Source organism: Bombus huntii, chromosome 3 (assembly GCF_024542735.1).
Source record: "Bombus huntii isolate Logan2020A chromosome 3, iyBomHunt1.1, whole genome shotgun sequence".
NCBI classification, from domain to species: Eukaryota; Metazoa; Arthropoda; class Insecta; order Hymenoptera; family Apidae; genus Bombus; species Bombus huntii.
Window position 1 is genome coordinate 9,848,227 of NC_066240.1, and position 22,005 is coordinate 9,870,231.

At 38.7% G+C, this 22,005-nt stretch overlaps 1 protein-coding gene across 1 annotated transcript in view; it reads left to right on the forward strand.

The window, feature by feature from the left end:
• LOC126864249 (transcription factor Sox-19b-like) overlaps positions 1-21,079 on the forward strand; it is a 35,658-nt gene extending 14,579 nt beyond the window's left edge. Inside the window, exons 3-5 of the mRNA XM_050615389.1 lie at positions 4,797-4,991; positions 12,597-12,754; positions 17,622-21,079. Of these exons, the coding sequence (XP_050471346.1) occupies positions 4,797-4,991; positions 12,597-12,754; positions 17,622-18,167 (899 nt within the window). The 3' untranslated portion in view covers positions 18,168-21,079. The remainder of the gene's footprint in view (positions 1-4,796; positions 4,992-12,596; positions 12,755-17,621) is intronic.
• Positions 21,080-22,005: the final 926 nt, after the last annotated feature.

Here is a 22,005-nt window from a genome sequence, read left to right on the forward strand (position 1 = left end):
AGCACGGAAAGAGGTGGAAGGAGTGGTGGCCGAGAATACCTACCTACTAATACCAACGGGTGCCGGGAACCCTTTGTTCTAAACAAATACGCCGGCCCACCCCCAAGCACAGTCCGTTCGCCACCCCTGTCCTACCCTTCCACCTTGTTCGTCCGTGCCACCTGCCTTTCAGACCGGGCAAACGTGTATCGATTGGTATGGGCTATAATGTAAATAGCGTCGCTGGAAGAAACCATTCTTTTCTGATGGTGCACTTGTCATTGGACGTATTTAAACATCGGTCGGATATGATTGGAAGATTCTTCTTTTTCCTTTAAGATTTCGAGGAAGATTAGGGGTCGTGGTTGGCTTTTTGTTTCGAGTATCGTTAGTGGCTGCTAATTTTTACTGTGTAACGAAATATATGCTATTTATTTCTAAATTACGTCACACTGGGATCTTCGAGGTTTGACGTATTTTTAAAAAAAGAACGCACAGAAAAATCCGCAAGAATCGACTAAAATACCTATAGATAGGTGGGGTAAGGTTATACGATTCAAATGTTCGAAAGAAAGTATTCAACAATCCTGAAAGAGGTACATCGAAATCGTGTAGCATCCTTACGAGCAATATTTCAATAAGCTGGAAACAGAGAGCCAAACAGCGGTCTATTGAACTATTATTTCGAAACACTATATTTCCTTTCCCGTTCCCTGAACGCATTCTGGGAACGGGCTATGGAACAAGGATTAAGAATGGCTCGACACCAGTCGAGCTCGGCTCGAATGCGTTATCAGCGCTGCACATTGTGCCGGAAGACAAAAATCTCGTATTCCCCGTTCCGTTTCTCTCTTTCTCGCAACTGTTCCTCGAAGGTTCATTGTGAACCACCACGTGTCTGTATTGTTTAGCCTGCTCTCACTCTCTTTTGCTCTGTCTATCTTTCTTCTATCGTGTGCTCCGCTATACAACAAGCAACTCTTTCCATTGTCGTTGCCTGCTGTCAGCAACAATAACGAGGAGAGTAAAAGATCCATCGGGCAACGCGAATCCCATCCTCTCTTCGCTACCGTATCTGCTCCGGTGCGTCTCGAATTTCCGCCAGTGTATCTCGTCTCTGTATCGAGAACTTTCATCCCCCTTGAGCGATTCGTTGTATGCCCGGCCGGAACGTGCTCGTTCTTGATATTGCTGTCGGAACTCACCGAGCCTCTCTCCTTGGCCCCGTTTCTTCTTTGCCTTCTTCTTCTACTTTCAGATTTACGTTTTTCATACCGTTGTCTTTCGTCGATTACATGTCGTTTGAATGCTTCGAGAAAGGAGCAGGTGATTTGGAAGATATCGTTCTTTCCTTGGATCATGTACGCTAGGAATGATTTAGGACAAGTATATCTAGGTTGTGATAAAATTTACTACATATCGTGGAGTTCTGGAAGTTTGGTATTTAGAAATAACTCGAATCTTCAGAATCTTTTACCCAATTTCATAACAGAGACTCGATATGGGATTAATTGGAGTACAATAATCTTACTGAATTAGCGTTTCATTTTCATTGCTGCAGCTTATTATAGAAAGTTGCAGTTTGAATCTAAGAAGCGAAACTTAAATTGAGTATTCTTTATTCGTTTATCCATCGCTCATTACGTAAAATAAATGCCAAATGCCTATGTTAGTGATTATCAGATTAGGCCAAATACTTTCATTCGCACATCTGTCATCTTACTCTATATCCTACGATTTCAACGTTACAAACCATCAATTTCTACTATGATTTCATTAAAATGGTAATAATGATTACCTAATCGCGTTAAAATCTAAGCCAATCCTAGAAATCAAATCACTTCAAACGAAATGAAACATCGCTCGATCTTCGTGCAACCTAACAACATCGTAGAAGATCGACGTGGGAAGACGGCAACCGTCTCAACTTCGGCGGCCATTATCGTCACGATACTGGCAGCCTTTGTTTCGCGGGTGGAACCGCGGAGTGCAAACCTCGCGCGACGCCGTGCGTCGTTTTCTCGTTTGAGCATTTTACCTTCGTTTGCCAGAACGTCGCGCCGTGCCGCGCCACGCCGGGGCTTCGCGCTTTGTCTACACAGCAGCAGCCAGCACCCCGACAACAAGTGGTAATTAATTCTCGGCGAAACAATCGGCTCGCTACCGCCGAAGGAACAACCAAAGCGCCAAACAGAGGGCGACAGGACGGAGATGGCGGCTGCTGGAATCGTTTCACCGCGAAAACATCGGTTGTTTCGGGCAAACGACTGCCTGTTCTTTGCCATCGTTCTCCCCGCGAGCACGTAAAACAGTCCAAACGCGAAAATCACCCGTTTCAAACGCGCCAACGCCGTTGTTTCACGCCCCCGACAGTGTCGAGTACTTTTGATCGAAACGACAAGCGAATGGGAACAGGAAATGGCGTAGAGTCGAGTTTTTACGGAACGAAAGTGAATTTTACCGTTTAGTTAGAATATATTTTAATTGTTTATGCCGAGTAAATCAGGGTTTAATAATATGACGAGAGATTTGGCACGAACGACTTGCGAAATAATTATTTCTTCATCACTATGATCTTTGATATTTCCAACGTTGGATACGAAAATACGTACCTTTCGTACTCTTTAAAATTGTGCTGTTCATAAGAGAACAGAAAATTTGAAATTTGTACAGTATTATATTTGAAGATTTGTCACTGTGTTTGTTAAGCTCCGCTCTGACAAGGTAAATACGGTAGATATATGAAAAGTGAATAGAAAGATAAATATAACGAACAAGGTTTATAAGAAACGAGTTTCTCGAATTTCTCCCGATGTTGTTCGAAAATGTCTCACGGAGCGACATTTCGTGTCGAAGTCCAGTTAATTAAACGATATTTACAGACCGACCGGATACTGACATAAGAAATACATGATATTTCAATGTTGGAAACATGCAAGTTCATGCTTCAATGAATCTGTTCGTAGTTTCGCAAAAGGCTATGATAAATTAAGAGTTTCTTTATTTCTAATCTTTCATTCGAGGCTACTATCGCTACCATTGCGTGACTTCGACGTTTGAAAAAATTCGCGATAAAAAAAAAAACGACACGGTCTATGTCCATTATTTAATCACGAGTAGGCTTGTCCTTTCATCCGTCATGTTTGTTCCTAACTACAACGCGAAATATCACGAAATTTTTTATCAAACCAACCATTTTGAAACTAATTTCTGAATAATCAATTTTTAACTATATCAGAACGCTCTCCTTCTGTATTATCGTTCAAAAAGAAAACAGATCATGAAAAAATATACCACAATAAACAGAAGGAGGAAAAAAAGAGAGAAAAAATAGAAAAATTTTATTGGAAAAAATGAATACGCAATTTTCCACACAAACAATCGCGAACGAGATGAATTTAAATGAGACGCGATTACGAGCTCGTCGATAATTCAGCCATAACGGCTGGTTCTGCCGCTGGTGGCACACAACACGACCGTTTCATCGGGTAAACACAGCGTCCAAATACCTTTTATATTCATTGATCGGACGCGTTATCCAAGTGCCTATCGTTCGTTTACAAACTGCTTTATACGAACCGCAAACAAGCATTCGCGAGAGAGAACCAGCCACGATACAGACTCCCTTCTTTCGAATTATTCGTGACAGATTTATTACTTAAATTTCTACTTTATTTTCCACAGAAAACGTTTAAAGTTAATATTCCATTTCGGAATATATCATATGATAATTGGAATGTCTGCAGTTAATTTACGAATTGTAGGGAATTGATTTACTTCCACAATGGTAACTGCCTAACATGAAGTACGAAAACGTTAAGTATTAACTCATAAATATAACGCACCTTTTTATTTAATAAAAAATGTCACGCTTCGTATCAATCTACAATTAAATACATTTTGGTTGGTAGCAGCATACGTGGTTGTAGAAAAATTGAATGACATGAAATTTATTACTTGCAAATATTTACTACTTCTCACATAATTAATTATAAGTACATATTATTCTGGAAATCTTAAAATGCAAAAGTATGTTATTCGCAATCTAAAGTATGTTAGTAAAAGTATGTCATTTGCAAGAATGAAAAATATCCTCGTATTTATCTTGTAGATTTTTGTTTAAACTCTTCATTAGTGAAAGTGTAAATATGTACCCAGTTTTACCGTATCGAACATCGATTAGACACGATCCAATTTGCAAGTGAAATGTTCGCTGAATTACACATTCGTTTTCATTTATTTTATAATCCGGTTTTTGTTTTAGAATTTTTGTACAAAATTGTCGATGATGTGACTTCTAAGGTAGCAGAGAGGAATTTTACTATGAATCATTGTTTGGTTTCCCTATGGACGAGATATGGAAAAATTAATGTTTACTGACATTTACAAGCGGACGAAAGATAGGTCTTCTTGGAACAATATTTTCCACTGACGAACGCGATAATTATTTTTCGTAACGTCGAATGTAATTGCTAGAATTACTAGTTTCTCCTCGATTGTTTGACGCGCGAGAAATATCGCGTAAAAAAATCGCAAAACTCTTCGCATGTTCGTACTTCAATAAGTTTTTAAAAAAACTAAAGAATATTTGAACTTGAAAATTGATTACAGTGTTATTAGGGAACTTTTCCAAAGGAAATTTTCTCGCAAAGGTTTCATTTCAACAAGCGTATTTCGATTGTTTAAACTTTTTTCCCTATGCTCTAGTTATTTTTCCATCGTATTCGATAGAACTTCTTCAAGTATAGGCACTTGAAACAGACGTTGAGACTCGTTAATTCACCGATTCTAATTATCGAAATGTTACATTGTTTCAGGTGCCGAATGGAAACTCTTAACTGAGGACGAGAAACGACCCTTCATCGATCAGGCGAAAAGGTTACGAGCACAGCACATGAAGGAACACCCCGATTACAAGTACAGACCTAGAAGAAAGCCGAAAACCTTACGAAAGGAAGGTTATCCTTACAGTATTCCGTATCCTAGTGTGCCCATGGATGCTCTCCGAGCTGGTAAGATAATATTTTTGACAAATATATAAAATCTGAACGTAGAAAATATGAATATAAAAATGTCAAAAAATTAAAATACGAAAAGAATTACAATTTGTAAGAGAGGAAAAGGGAGTCACTAGGTTCTGAATGAAAATCTTTTCTCATAGTAAATAGATAATTAGTTACATTACTCTAAAACTATGATAGATTCATAGTTTGAATTTTCCTCGGGGTATCCGACTATAAAAACATAAACTTGTGAAACATAGAATTCCTACCGATTTTTCGCGAATCTATCGCTTCGTCAAATATCAAAGTCCTTCTTGATTTAATTTAAAAAAAGAAAAATAAAATAGAAAACATCTTAGAGTAGAAACAATCTCTTCTTAATTTACACAAGAAAATAGAAGAAATACAACACGGAGCAATGAAAAGAAGCTTCACAATCGCACGCAATTATCCGACTGAAAACGCTTGAGCCTGATAGCGAGGAAACAATGCAATTACGATGGCCAAAAGACAAGAACGGAATCGATTCTCGAAGTAAAAATCTCGCAATTCTCTGGTGTGTTGCGGCGGGCTACAATAGAAAAAAGAACAGTTTCGTCTGTTGGGGCTTTGATATTCTTATCTTTTCGGCTCGCGTTTCAGCCGTATTGTTGCCGGCGATGCCCCCGGGTTCCGTGGTCGGAAGTCTTATAATGGCGATTTTTTAGAGGTTCGACCGACCCTCGTTTCCTTCATGCCATTTTCTCCAGCGTCTCGCTAATGGTTCACACGTTGCCCGCTTTTAGAGCCAGTGAAGTTCATCCCTTCATGGTCATCGGTGTCTGTTATCAACGAATGCCAAAGATAAAATTCTAGGAAAACTACAACGTGCTTGACATTCTAGTCCGAGCCATTGGTACCGTATCTAGTCACTTTCCTCGTGGAAGTATTATTTTGTGACGCTTCTATTATTTTCTTTGTCTTCGATATGAATAACGAGGTAAGCGATCGGATGAAATCGCATGGATCGCGTAATTATATCTGGTGAAATGGAAGGAGGTATGGAAATACGGCTGGGTAGACTGGTAGATAAGTTGGAGATAAAAGTAAATTAGCGTAATTAGTAAATTAAGTGGGATAAATTGTGACGATACTGGTGATTCATTTTTTTCTGCCATTATTATATTTTATGTGTAAAATGTAACGAGTGTAAAAATTGATTAATTATGTAAAATACTGTATTAAGAGTTAGAACCAGTGAGACCGTGAACATTTCCTCTTCATCACATTTATATACAGGGTGGTTGGTAAGCGGAAAGGGGGTGATTCTGCGCGAAAAAAGAAGTCGAAAATATAAAAATTTTCTTTTTTAATTTCTTTTTTAATTTTTTCATCGAGACAACGATCTACAGTGAGATCCGTTATAACGTATCGCACGCGTACCGAGCGAAAATTCAAAGTCGATTTTCTCGAAAACAAAGCCTCAAATGAAAAATTTTTATTCTATATTTCCGACTTCTTTTTTCGCGTAGAATCACCCCCTTTCCGCTTGTACCACCAGTTACCAACCACCCTGTAGATGAAATTTTAAACGCACTATCACTAACCACAGATCTATCAACCCTTAACAATTTTTATAGCTCATCCTGTTTCTTAACTTCTATGTTTCAAAATTTAAAAACTGTTCTAAATTAAATACAAAACTCGCATCCCTTCTCATTATCTAAATTCAACAAACTATGTATAATCAACATATAATTCTTATTACTCAACACATTACCCCTTTCGCAATAATTTTCAAGGATATTCTACCATCACAATCATACATCGATCTCTAAACAAAGTCGAAAAGAACAGAATTTGAAAGGATCATTCTAAGAATCTCGATAAATTCGTCCAACTTAAAATATTCGGTATCATCGAGCCTCGCGTAAACCGTTCATTGTCCAGCCCGACAGTCGAATGAAAATTTAGTGCACCGAATAATTCGTTCACCCTCGTCGGCATTCACGATCATAATTTCACGGTCGATTGTGTCCCGAGGCTGAATCCCGTTTTTTCTTTGACTCGCCGTGGAAAAATTCAAAATTACGTAATCTGCTATGAAGTGGGAAACAATGGGTACAATGGAGACGGTCGGGATGTCAAACAAATCTGTGTAAACCTCGAAGCGAACCGGGGGAAGGCCGCCGTGTGTACGCGAGTCCGATTCATCGAACATCTGTTCCCCGGCGATTTCGCGGGGATGCTTCGTAGTCGGAGATAAGGCAGGAACCGATCGAAATCGACAGATGCCGATCTCGTAATTGAACGCAACCTTCTACCATTGTCGTGGCAACGAAACGAGTGAAAGCACAGCCGAGTTGGATTGTTGCGTTTCGAGGAGCGACGGGTAGACATTCTTGTGAATGAAACGGGGTAGTGTTTGATAGGGGTTGGAAGTAAGAGTTGATGAGCTTGGAGTTAATTATGATTGGTTTAAACTACGTAAATTGATGTTTTCCTCTCTCTACTTACTGCTTTGTGTTTTTTAAACGAAAGTCTTCCTGGATGCAGGTGAAAAGAATATTCATGTTCAGTAAATAATTGTAAGATCTTATAAATCTAATGTTTCTAACATAGTCCGATATAGTTAAATGGAAACGCTTTAAAGGGTAAGAATAATGCTATTAATGACACGCTTCAATTTTCTATTTTGAATTTTATCATATTTTGTTAATAGCAAAACGAGTGTTGCCTGTTTATCTTATTCACGAAAGATAAATTATTGAAAATTGACCTTTACAAATATAATCAATGTAAAGAAAATGATGTGCGCATACATATTGAATTAAAAGTAATATAGAAACGTACGAAATATATACAAAATATGACTCGTACGTACTGTGCGATTTTTTGTCGACAGGAATGAATGTAGCAAACGGGTTAAAAGCCGTTTCTACTTCACGTAAAAAGCCAATGTTCGGAAAAAAGAAGAAGCAGATAAATAAGTTAAGTAGTCACGCGATGTCCCCCGCGTTTATTTTCCAAAACATGGGTCAAAAGTTAGCACTGGTATCTTGGGGATCTGTGGCTCAAAGGGCATGAAATAAATCGTCGAATAATTCCCTTCGGCGCGGAAGGGCTGTGGTCCGCCCGAACGATTCATTGGCTTTATGCACGCGAGAGCATAAACATGTCGCTGGCTCATTATTTATCGAATTGTTTTAACCCCTGTGCGTACGATTGCGCCTCCAGACATTTGGCGGAAGCACGTGACTTAGCCAACCGAATTATAAATTCGTTAAGGGATTTCAAAGAAAAAAAAAACGCGTGGGGTGATGTGTATAGAGATTTGAGGAATTTACGTGCTTCACCCCATCGCGTTTCTTTAATATTGCTACTTTAAAAAATAGACATTTTTCAATAAATACAAAATGATTGCCTCTTCTTTAGTTCTTCATTCTCTTTCTGGTATTTGCTATTTTCGCAAATAAATAATATTTTAGATATAACTCGCAGTTTACCTTGTCAGACGTTCGTCAAAGTAAAATGTTTTAGATTGGCCGATGAGAATGTCGAGTAGAGAATTGCTGAATAATCGAAGGATACGAGTTATACGCAAGATTTATAGCGTGTAAAAATCATTTTATTGAATCGAATTGAATACCAATTGTTAGTTACTGAAGTAGTAGTTCGAGTAGCTTTATAAAAATTTTAGTAGCTTGATTGGTCGAGCGATAATGGTTGGATTATTCGAATACATTTAAAAGATTTAATGCAGGTAGAACGAACACAGCTCGAGTTAAAGGGAAGAATTTTTACAAAAAGGTTATGATTTCATTTATTTTATGATTTAACCCTTATTTTTTAAAATTATATTTTACATTTGAAGAACACCCTCTTACACAGTACAACTTACAAACCCTCTCATTTACCGTAAGGAATATATTACATTGTCAATAATTGTAAAAACATTGTAAAATATCTATAAAAGATGAAATGCGTAATATTATAAATCATAAATCGTACGAACGTTTTTGTTTAGAGGTACATGAAATAATTTTCTAATTTATCATTTCCAGTAGTAGCTTATAATAAATGTATTAGTGAGATTTTAAATATTTCGTGACCTCGATAGATAATTTTATTTTCCCCGATATCGTTGGACTGTTAAAAAAACGTAGCGCGAATTTCCGGCTAGAGAGGTTCCCCTTAACTTACGGTCTTAAGTCGTTGCTCGCTATCTGCGAACGGAAACCCTGGCCAGAAATTCCAGCCTAAGCCGATAATTTATCCCAGCCACCCACGCACTTGTCTTATACGCGTGCCACTGTACAGGGACGTGTTCGCCAACAGCCGACGGAGGTTAAAAAGAGAAACGAAAAAAAGTAGTTGTGCTATACTAGTGGAAGAAAATGACAGAAAAAAGGGAGCAGGATCGGTAGCTTTTGCCGATATCCTTTACGATCGTGTTTTCTAAGTAGAATCATTTATTTAAATAAACTGCACAGCATTTACATACTACCATTTCGATTTCAGACTTTATTCGAAAGGAATCACAGACTGCCAAAAATCGTATAATGTAATCTTGGTAATTTCAATAATTTCGTAGAAGAAGAAACGAGAAAAGGAGCTATATAAGCAGACCGGAGATTTTTATTGATTATTTTTACAATTTTGCTTTTCACGTAGAATCTAGCAAAATTTGAGAATATTCATTGATATTTCAAATTAAAAGTCTAAAGAAAATCACAAAGTTTACGAATATTTAAATATAATCTTTGCGATTCAAGCATCGTTGAATCGAAGCAATTGAATCGATTGAATACAGATAGGCAGCTTTTACCGATTCATTCACTTTACAATCGTTCTTCCCAAATAGAATTTTGTATCTTGAGAAACTCGAAAGTATTTATGGTCATTTAATACTATACCAAAAATCATTTAATTCTCACGATTTAAATAATTTAACATCTTAAGCAACTGTGATATATCGTTATACAAACTGCGAAAGGAATTTACAAGCGCTTCAATTGCTAAAAATGTTTTCGATCATTAAAAGCACCGATAATCTCGAAGATAGGATACTAAACATGTCGTTTGAGAACCTTTTTCTATTCCAAGGAAATATTAGAAAATATCTGTATATCTCAGGATATCTACTAGTTTCATGTACCTTTCCTCCATTTCTAGAAAATTGATGTGGTAAAGCATCCTGTAACTTAAGGGAAAAAGGTTGGTTCACGAAAGAGGGGGGATGGAAATAAAGGAGGTAAAAAGATAAGAAAAGAGAAGCGTGGTGTACGACCGATAAATCGGGGATTACCGATCGCGTTTCGAAGTCGCGTGGGCGGTGGGATAAATTCCGGCCTTAATCGGTCCGTTGCCATTGCTGGAATTAATAATTTTGTTCGGTTATCCTGTAAGATCACGGGAACGTGAATGAAGCGGGGGAATCTCGTTCCTTTGGGTACTGTGGACGCGTTCACAGAAACTTGGGACAAGTTACGACTGTTACGAGTTACCTGAGGCTAGCGATTCGAGAAGAGGTTGTGGAGAATCACGATAAAATCATGACAATTTTGAGTGTTTATTTTAAAACGATCGACGAGAATCATGATTAGTCGATTGATTAAATCGAATGTTTTAAATGAGCACAACTACGTAACTTCTTTTAATAAAAGGAATTTGTATAACTTGAAAGTTATAGCGCAACCAGCGAATTAAAATAAAATCATTGGATTTTATAGAAAAGTTAATATAGTGGATTCATACGTGGTTAATTTTTTGAAACGACTTGCAAGATGTACGATTATTTTACATTTATCGTAATTTAACAGATTGATAAAAGGGATAGCTGACGGTTAAAGAACTAGAGTGTATACCTACGTGTTAATGAGAAGCCATTATCCTTTAGCAAATCGTCGTAACCATATTCGCAAATTAAACTCTTGTTTATCACAATATTCTTCAACAATTAACCTCACGTTCTCCCTCACCTTTCACATTTTTATCCAATGATTAATGTCACTGTTCATTCCCCATGTACGTACACGCTTAACCACTCATTCTTCTTAAAAAGTCATAAATCATTATTCAATCAAGATTGTACTTAATTTGCATTGAACTAAATAAACTGGAATTAAGATTAGAGTGCAATTCTATGCTGTAAGTTTCATTCGTTTATAAAGTAACAAACAAATAAATGAGATGTCAACACTGTAAATATGAAGAAACGACTCATTATCTCATGAAAATACATCTTCCGCAATCTTATCGGTCTTTGACTAAGTATATTGTGTGTCGTTCTTCTATTCCATTGATCAATCAACGATCACCCGACAAATACAGCAACAAAAGATCCACAAAAGTCAAAGTTCATACCATCCCAAAGTAACGAAAATGAATTCCCCATTATCACGATTATTGTGCACACTTTTTTGAGAAAGGCGTTGCAAAAAACCTTCGACGACAAGGTACAGCGTGTTCCAAAGGAAAGACAGTCTCTGATATTTTTCAACTACCGGTGTCCCGTATTCTTCGACGAAATATTCTATCGGCATCGACGAAGGCCGGCCGGTTACAAAATCGCGATTAATAATCGACTGGCCCGTGAATTCTTCGTTGTCGGCCATAAATCTCGCCGCCAATCATCCCTGCTTCTATCCCGGCTTCTTTCCAGACGTTTCTTCGTCGTCGTGGAGGTTCACGGCACGTCGACAATGAGCCTTCGTTGGCATAGCCATTCTTTCGCCGCGTTTCCGTCGTTCGGCGACGATGATCGATAAGCCCTGAAGCGGGAACGCGAACAACCTCCCCCCGATATTAATCTCGACGAAAAACTTACGGGCCTGTTCGGTTAATCATTGGCATTGTCGATCGACGAAAGGCGAGGATCGAAGCCGATCGTCGAGTTCGATTGCCGTATTGTGAATCGTGCACTGCGTTTTGGGAAAAAAGTTTTGTCTCGCGCTAGCTGTACAATGAAGATTCTTTTCGGACGATCGAAACCTGAAAATGAAAATCTGTTCGTACTGATACTTCTTGGGTGTTTTGTTTCGTTTTCGGAATCGTATAAAGGCGAAGATATGTAGGAAGTGTTGGAAATATATTCTATAGATTTTTATAGATATTTTATAGATATGGAAATATAATTTTATGTTTTTTTTTTCGTTATATTACTTTAGTTGGAATTATATGTGTAGAGTATATTAGAGTACGATAGTTACAGTGTTAATGCGTATAATTGTGCAATTAATGTGTGCGAGGGATTGATGAGAGAGAGTTAGGATTTTTAAACGAAGGATTAATCTGTAACTGATAATATGGTTATCACTTTGTCACGTAAATGTCGCGTAGCATTCACACGACTCAGAGAAATATAAAAAAAATAGATAATTAGAGAAGAGGGTAATATGGTAGATTACACTCCTAATTTATTTAGATGTTAATTAAGTTCCATATTTCAGTCATTTATAGTTCTCGTGTTGGTAACGCAATGCTGTACGACTCTGCTATTAATTCTTTCAGAACCGAATGTAACGCTCTACTTGCAACAAATTCCATCTAACATTTATATAGTGGAAAAAGCGCCCGACTTTCGAATTGCTGGATTATCAAGATTTTTTACACGCTATAAACTATCTGTTGCAGGAATGGCTGGTGGAATGGGACAGGCAGGAATGGGATCGTATTATGGTCCCGCTGCCGCTTATGGTTCACTATCTGCAGCCAGCATGGCCGCAGCCGCTGCTGCAGCAGCACAGCAGTCCGCAGCGGCGATGTCTGCGGGTCTAGCAGCACCTGCTCAGGTGAGTCGATGCATCTTGTAAACAAACAATCGTTTCCTGTCTCAAAACCCGTTTATCGTGTTCCCGATGTTGTTTCCGTGTCAAGCCACTTATCTTCCTCGTTCGGAACTAATCTATGTCGTTCACGAATCGCAACGTGCGATCCTGAAACAATTCTAACGCTATTTCCGGGTTAATTTTCAGTCTTTGATATAACGATGGTGTGTAATGCTCGGTACAAACGAGCAAATTTATCGTCGTCACACCCAGGTGCGGAACAACGATGTGACGTCTTTGAAACTTTGTACGCATAACACTGCACGATTTGACAGATTTATGTTTCTAATGATATAAGGCACGCGAGTGTGCGATTGTATTATTAGAAGTATAATACACATCGAGCTACCGAATTACGGATCAGGTCGAAACAAGATCGTAATGACGTCGCATGAATTTTCCCTTTCGTATAGATGCGAGCGATTTAGAGCGATAAGAAACAGCGTTGTAAAAAATTGCAACAGTATAGTTGAGTGGAATCATAATTGCGTATTGGTAGGCAGAGGAGACATTGGTCCGAGTTTTGACCGGATTCCATGCACGTTGCTCTTGCTTTCGTGAAAGAAGGTGCGCCTGGTTGTACAATCATATGGTACCGTTATATTGCGGAAAATGGAATTGCTTCGATGTTTGTTGTATTATGAGATAGTAGTAGGCGATGGATTTTATTCGATAATCTAAGAATCTTAAATTTCTTTTGACTTGATTTGTCGATATATAAATAATAGATTAGATCAAAAAGTCTGACCGATATTAATGTTTTATTTATAAATTGAAAAATATTAAATCGAATGCTGCAAGTTAGGAGGAAGGGGTTTGATTCCACCGAGAAGGGGAGCATCAGCGATTACGATTTGTCAGGGACGAAAAATGCGTAAGACACGGTCGCAGGGACCGAGCGTTATCGAGATGCCGGCGGAAAAGAGCCACCCACGCGGTTATTTCTTGCGCGTCCCTATTCAATGGAATTTGACGTGGAGAGACTCGATCGGGGAATCTCGAGATTTATCGCTGCATTCACGCGCCCCTTTCCTCGGCAAACAAGCGAAATTCTATTAATCGTTGCAAAACGTATATCTTACCTTTTGCTTCGAACAAATCTCCAAATATTCGTCGAGATTGTACCAAGTAAGTAATCTTAAGATACGGACAATCTAATTTCAAATACGAGCAATTTACAAATACAACGTGGCAATTACTCGTCATATTATACACTATACCACTAAAGACCAAACTGTTCCTTCGACTGAAAGTTTTGTTAACGAAAAACTTTTAACGAGAAACTGACTTACACTGATTGGTTTCTGGGTCAGCTCATACATCAATTATTAACAAAATTATTCTCAAAAGATCGTTTCAACCCCCGCCCACAACAAGCTCAGCCGAGCCACTCGAGACTCGCTCAAATCTCCATGAACCCTTGATCGAACCTCGACTCCCTTAACTGAAAAAGTGAAACAATCGCCGAAGAAGATCGTCGACTAGCGATCCACGCGTAACAGAAGGAAACGTCGCGGAAAGGGAGAGATAGATCGCTGATGAGAGAAGGCAGCAGGAGCAACGCGAACATCGTCGAGCGAGAGAGGCCGCAGGAAGAGAAGAAAGAAGAGGAGGTACGAGGCGGAGGACGAGCGTAGTAGGTACGTTTCATTCGTTGTCGCAACAAAGGGGCCCCCGGGTGGCTTCGCAAACAGAAACCGGAGACCGTGGTCTGTGTATGAATTTCCGCAGCTGGGTACGGGAGACAAACAGATAGCTAGTTATTTCTGCATTCAACGGCTGAATGGCCGACGCGTCTGGAACGACGCAGCGGTGCGATACAGACCGACTATTATTGGCGAACCGACGAGCACGAGCGAAGAATTCCAACGCGCGGTCGCGCCGCCGTGTGTTATCGTGCTCGCGGACGAAACGGCACCGTCATCGCCGTCACCGTGCCCGTCATTGCTGGCTTTACCATTTAGGAAGATCTCGCCAGGTCTACGATGCGTCCCAATGAACATTATTTCCAAGTCAGACTTCTTCGCCGCTGCTTCGTCAAAGAAGAAACCTTGAGTTAAGAAAAACTAAGAGAAGTCGAAAGAAACAGGGTGACGATCATCGGAGGATAATGCGAGGGTTTCTGGTTTGTGGAGAATTAAAGGGATGGCTTAGTAAATTATGCGAGAAATTCTTAGTCAGAGATGGTTGGTGGAGTAAGATTAGGGGTTGGTAAGGAGAAGACTGTTTATGTGGTATTGTATGGTGGATGATGACTCGTGGAGATTTTTAAATTGAAGACTACGCGGTGTTTTGATGTTCTATGGATAAATGAAAATGGAAATACACTGTTTCACAAGCTAGTATAGACACGAGTAAATATGTTCGTATAGAATGTTATTTTTTCAAAGTAGTAGTATTATTATTCTTTCTTTCCAATCTATTCAAAAACGTGTTACTATTACCAGTAATTAATAAAAAAAAAAAAATTTTTCTAATTGAAAAAGAATTTGATCTTAAAAGGGGTAATAAAGTATTCGTTATAACATTCAGAGGGCTGATATGACAATGCTGATCAGAAATTTACTTCACAAACTTTCGAACTAGCTCTCAGCAAGATTACACCGCAAGTTTCTTCTAACTATCCTTGATAGTCTACTTCACGTAGAATGTACATAAATCTAAAGAACAGAATCGAGCTTCCGATTGAAAGTCCATTCTCGACGATGCTCCGAGGTCTCGAATCCACGAGGGCACGATGTGGGTGAAATATCGACGAACCGGCAGCAACAATGCTTCTCGGTTGACTTTCTCGCTTTGGCCAACCTTTCTGACCCGGGAATGGAGAAGAGCCATTTGGAAAATAAAGTGCTCTGCTAGCAAAAGACATTCCACTCTCTTCCTCTGTCTTTATTCTATTCACACACCGTGTTTGCGTTTCTTTCTCTGTCACTTCTGCGCTCTTCCCTTCGTCGCTTTCCATCCTTGACGACACATGGCAGTGCGGCGAATAAGCGCCTTTGTGAATGAAAACAGAAGAATAACGGTACGACATTGTGTTATACGCTCGAACGGCGACACCATGCTGCTGCACAGTAATTAAGTCTTGTCGGAACGACAACTACTGCGACGAAGGTGGCGTCGAGCCCAAGTGGAATTTTATTTGGTCGACGCTTGAGTAGGCGTGCAGTTTTAAATTTTTCACTGTTAACGTTGAAAATTAAATACACTGTATCTCATGAATATATAATCACCAAAAACTTGTCGATTATTACGTATACGAAGATCAAAAGAAGAAAAGAAAAACACAATGTGTAAATGATATAATAATAGATATTTGTTGATTTTGATATCACGTTATGATAAAACAGGGGATTTTTTAATATGAAACAAAAACATATTAGGCACGAAGATTTTCCTCAGATCCCTTAGTCCTTTGATCCCTTTTCACTTCCATCTCTATTAGAATAATTTAATGTTATAAAATAAATAAAAGGTATCGAACGTTGAATCTGTTAGTGTCTATCGGAATATGGTTAAATTCCGCAACATTTGCAGTCCTGTTATAACAAATACTTTACTTTCATTTCATTCTGTACATCGTTACACTCTGAAACTTCCGATAAATGCATAAACAACCATAGTCTACAGGTAGGAAAAGTCATTACGACTCATCCACGATTCTAACTCGTTATTCGTTGCGAATGGGTTAATTTCCGGAGTCCATGTGATGGAGTCGACGTCGTTTTAACCAATGGAGAACCTCAGGATTCGCAAGGACCATTCGCGAAGGATTTTGAGTCGAGCAAAGAAGAGGAACCGAGCGGTAATCAATTGGACGTAGCTGGGAGAGGAGAGACGAGCGAAGCGGCTAAGACTGGATGTAAATCATCCGGACAAAGCCGCTTAACGATCCGACAAAGGGTCCGGCGTGGTCCTCGTCCACGAATTATAGAATCGGGAATAATCGCGCGCTTCTCCTGGTTCCCTCTATTTTTTTTTCCTTTTTAAGAATCCCGTCGCAGTTTCACGCGGTGGACCATCCACCGCCTCGTGCGGCCGATCTTTTAACCCTTGGAACGGTTATGAAATTTATAGCCATTGGTAGCTTTGTCCTGCGAATAGAACAAATCTCTTTCGAGTCTGTCCGACGTGTCCTCGTCGCGGATCCGGCGATTTCGCGATTTGCACTCGGACCGAGTCGAATGCTGCACCTTGAAACCGTTTCTTTCTTCGTCCCAGGTTTCGGTTAGGAGGGTGGTAGATATTCTTATGGAATGTTCATTTATTTTTTCTTTGGGAGCTTCCAATGCGATTTTGATCCTTTTGTTATGTGGATTTATTGGAATTGATAAGTTTGGGAGGAATACATAATGTCGTTGGTAGCTTTAGTTCAGGTTAAGTTTGGAATTCAAGGTGCGGAGATACGATGATCATTTTGATTTTTAATTATTTTATAATGTATATACTTGTGTAAGTTGAAGTAATATAAATCAATTATCTTTTTACTTTATTTCTGAAGTCTAGTAAAACTATAAACTTCATACTGCAAACTATACAATTCAAATCATAGAACCTCGTTTCCTCATAGATGTATCATAGTTTTATGACATTTGTTCTTTCCCCTCGTTCATCAATCTTCCTCTCGATAACCACCAATCTTGGCAAAATCAATTCCTTGAATATAATCCATTTAAGAAGCCATAATCTCAGCAATACCCGGTTAACTTCAAATTTGCCAATTTGTCCATTCAGCCCAGACCAGACGTTACCACTAACTAACCAATAGTAATAGTAATTATAGTAATTAGTAATAACTAACCAATGTCCAATCTTCTCTTCTGTGTTCCAGGTGGTGAGCTCAATGGACGCCATGAAGTACTCGATGGAGGCCGACAAGTACCGAGCTGCATACATGCCGCCGAGCACTCTGGCGATGAGCATGTACTCCGACCCCAAGTACCTGGACTCGAGTCCAAAATCGTACCTGGACCGGAGCTATTTAGACTCCGCGAAGGCGTATTTCGAACAATCGAAGCTCTACATGGATCAGAAACCTACGATCACCGACTATAATCGGCCCAGTTACGAGCACAACAAGCTTTACGAAGAGTCCAGTCCTGGTAGTATCGTCGGGGGTGGTCCAACAAGGTCACCAGCCGCAGAGTCTCCGGACATGAGCAAACAGCACGAGAGGACCGAACAAGGTTCGTCTAGCGCGAGTTCTACGTCTACCTCGTCGGCTGCGAGTCCTGGTGCCAGTCTGCCAGCCTATTATCCAGGCTCGGTGCAAACCAGCGGTCTATTAGGACCCCAGATGAGCCAATACAGCGGCTATCAAACAGCTCCAGCGCCTGGAAACGAATCGTTCAGACGACCCCTCACTGTCATCTTCTGACCCGATAGAACGTAGCTCTGATCCATCTTCGAGGAGCAGTTGCCCTGAGTTCGGTCCACCGTTTCCAGAGGTTTATACATGTGACATAGGTAATGGATAGACTGTGGGTGTTTGTGTATACAAATTATAGGAAATATGCAGAATAAAATTTGCAAAATGTCCAAGTTGAAGTTAATATTTGTTATAGTGCTTGGTAGATGATACAAATCTCTATTTAGGTTCGTTTCCTTTGATTTTAGTTATCGAAGTACGTCCGAATTTTCATAAACATCTGCAGTCTAGTAATGGATATTGATCTGGCTTCAGAGTGATTTCTTGCTTTTGAAAGCTGGTTCTTCAAGTTTTTAAGAAGGGAGGAATTATAAAATCACGGAGTTATGTCTTGATGACTGGCATTGTTCCTGTTTTTAATGAGAAAGAGCAAAGTAATGGTTTAACTTTTTGCGCTACTAGGTATCTTTGGCATCCTAATATATTTTTCTTTTGTCTTCGAGATGGTTAACACAAGAGTTTTATCGAAATTGTTATATGTAATTAATTAAATGAATGAGTCAGTAATGATGTGGAGCATATAACGATATTTTATTCTGTTTTTATTTACATATCCGTTTATATCCTATTGTTATACTTTGTTAATATGCCATTCTACTTATCTCTCTATAAGAACTTCAGAGAAAGAACAGATACTTTCTATAAAATTATTTTTCTCAGCTATCATTTTTAAATGCGAGAGTTAAAATGAAAATTTATAGAATTCTTTGTTTGTCGCCTATAATTATATTCAATTTTTCGAAATTTGTTAGAAGGTAGCTAGTTTTAGGAACATTAATTATTGGTTCATCCTCATAATTCTTATTTTTGGTATACACAATATAAGTTGATACACTGAATTCAGAATAATCGAAATATAAAGCATCTACAACATCTATATCTGGTATAAAGAACAATGATTAAATAATGCAAGTAACATATAGAGAATCGTCTTTTGACACAAAAATTCAGAGACCTGTGCAGTAATTTCAATCAACAAAGCAATTGTTGAATCTCAAGATGAAATATCAAATGAACCTCCTAGAGTCATCTTAATTCTCAAGAATGATCTCTGAAGCTGTAACAAGAGAAAACTCGTCCAAAGGAATATCTAACGTCTTGGACCAACGAATATATTCACGAAGAATATCATAGTGAAATCAGGGCTATCAACGATGAAGATCGCTGAAAGCAACAACGAAGTCGATACTCTCCGTGTTCTAGCCATCCCCAAGCGTCAGGTTCGACGCGTGACGATTATTTATCGCAAAAATAGGGTTTCCATCCTCGAAATGGAATTATAAAGAGATTGTACATAGTCCCCGTGTAAATAGTGTAGCGAGGATTATTATCGCGCACGACGCTCGAAAACGGTTTTCCTTCACTCCCTGTTCCCAGTGTTTTCTTTTTAATCGACAGAAGCACCTGCATTTTCGTTCAGGTTATTTCGAAAGTTTCGCAGTATAAAGCTATCAATTAATATTCTTTCGAGTCTGTCACCTTGTCCTTTTTAATCAAGTTATTTGATTTAAAATAGTTTGAGACATTTTATAGATATACTTTCACGAGATATACTTTTAAGTTCTAAACGTATCAACTTTTCAATCGTTCTTTGATTTTCTTTAATATCACTTTCTGATTCTTTTCAGTTGTTTTTTCAGTGTTTTTCATATTATTTCCTGTAGAATATCTACTTGAACTGAAACGATTTGAATCCAAATACATAAACTGGACTAATCTGAACGAAGTTTATTTAGCACACATATAAGTATACATGTACGCAGAATCCCAAGGATCTTTCCTTTTCCTTTACATCCTGCTTCGACTATCGAACATCGAACTCCAAAACGGAATCGACATATCCCTTCTAATCACCAGTAGCATTAGGTAATTACCAATTCCACGGTATTTCGTTTCGAACGAACTTACACAGAAACAGAGAGCAGGATGAGCAGAAAGTTTCGTGCAACGGTACCGTTAAAAGGAGAACGTGATTTTCGTGCGGTCGTTTGATTCGTAATCGCTGTACATAGACCCCTTCGATTTGTTAGAAAAAAGTGCGTCGTCACTTCCTCTTCCCACATTTTCTTGCTTTTTCCCCATTTTTCAATCGAGAAAAGGCCAAGAAAATTTCCTTCGCCTTTCGTTCGTCGTTTAGTATTAAAAAGATTTACAGATGACGACGTGATAAAAATTTGTTGTTCGTTTTCGAATGAGAACTGATATAACTATCCTTTCGTTCCAATTTTTAGCTATTTATTAATCGTCAGAATTCTATTATAATAATAATTATTTTTTTACTTAATATGTTGACCATTGAATGAATATAAATCAACTTGTACGCCCAACGTGCATAATGTTCGATAACCGGTGAAGCAGATAGTTGAAAATCGCCAGAGAATCTGTTAAATATTATCGCTTCTTTCTTGGTTGTTCTCTTTTCTTTTAGTTTTGTGTTTGTTTAATTCTCCAACGAAAATACCTATCTAGTACTTTCTTCAGCTCATTTTTTCCTTGTTTTCTTTCAAACATCTCAGTTGTTTTTAATGTAACCGTTCGGTTGAACGATTTCACGAGAGAAAGAGTGAGAGTGAAAAAGGGAGAGAGAAAGAGAGAGAGAGAGAAAGAGCTTTTATAGACGTTTCGCGAACGGAAGAGAATAGAAATGTTAGAGATGACGAAAAAGAAGAATAATAGAATGAGATACGCTTTCGTGAAACGTCCATGACCCGCTGTAATCTTTGTACTTGTATCGTTACGATAAACCTCTTAAACTATACCGATTATTCGAGTATTACGACTTTAAAGCGGCAGAAGTAATCTATAAATATTGTATTGTAAGTGAGAAAAGCAGAAATAAACGTTAAGTATTATCCTTCGAATACGGTCTCGGACTACGTCTTACAATCGTTTGTCCCATCATCTCGTTTTCGGCCTAATCCGTCCAATAGAATCCATTTTCTCTCCGATTTATTCCGTTCTTATTTTGTTCCCCGGCATAGACCATTTTTCTGGACTTTCTCCCTTTTCTTTGTCGTTTTTTAATATATATCACTCTCTATTTAATATTTTTTATTCCCTTGCATACTTTATTCACAATAGACAGTTCATTCCTTATGTATTCTCTGAATGATTACTTTACTTTTAAACACTTAATATCTTCAAGGACATGAAAAAGGTATTTCATAAAGGGAACTCATAATTGGAAATTGAAATTCCATACGCTCGAAACCTAAAAAAAACAAGAAGCTGTTCTATAAAACGAGTTCATAAAAAATGGTATGAAAGATTGAAAAATTAATAGTCCAAGACAAAACTCGGGGAAAGAAAAAGTCAAGCTTCTTTCTATAAGCAAAAGCGTCAAATTAATTCGAAAAATCTCATTATCTCGCAACAAAGTTTCTGATGGTATCTCCATCAACAAGACGTGGAAATTTTCGCGTAGCAGAATGGGAATCGATTGAATGGATCCAAGAGACCCGGAAGGCTCGTCTGGTGTCCGATTCTCCGGGGCCCGAACAATGGTATTCGGTCGCGAAATCCAAAGACCGTGTGTCTGAAAAGAGTCCGGGTCTCGAAAATCCCCGAAAACAAAGAACACGTTTCACCGTTCGACCAAGTAGCTCTGCCGTCTATCGAAATCCGACACGCTGCTGCTCGAGGTGCGATGGAAAACGCTGGAAGAAGCTTTCGAGCGGTGTTTTATTGTCGAAGTTCGACAGCTGCGATCGCCATTCGAAGATCCGTGCCATTCTTTCGGTTCGCACCTATGCGTCACCCCTGAAATCGTGAAAACACTTCGCTCAAC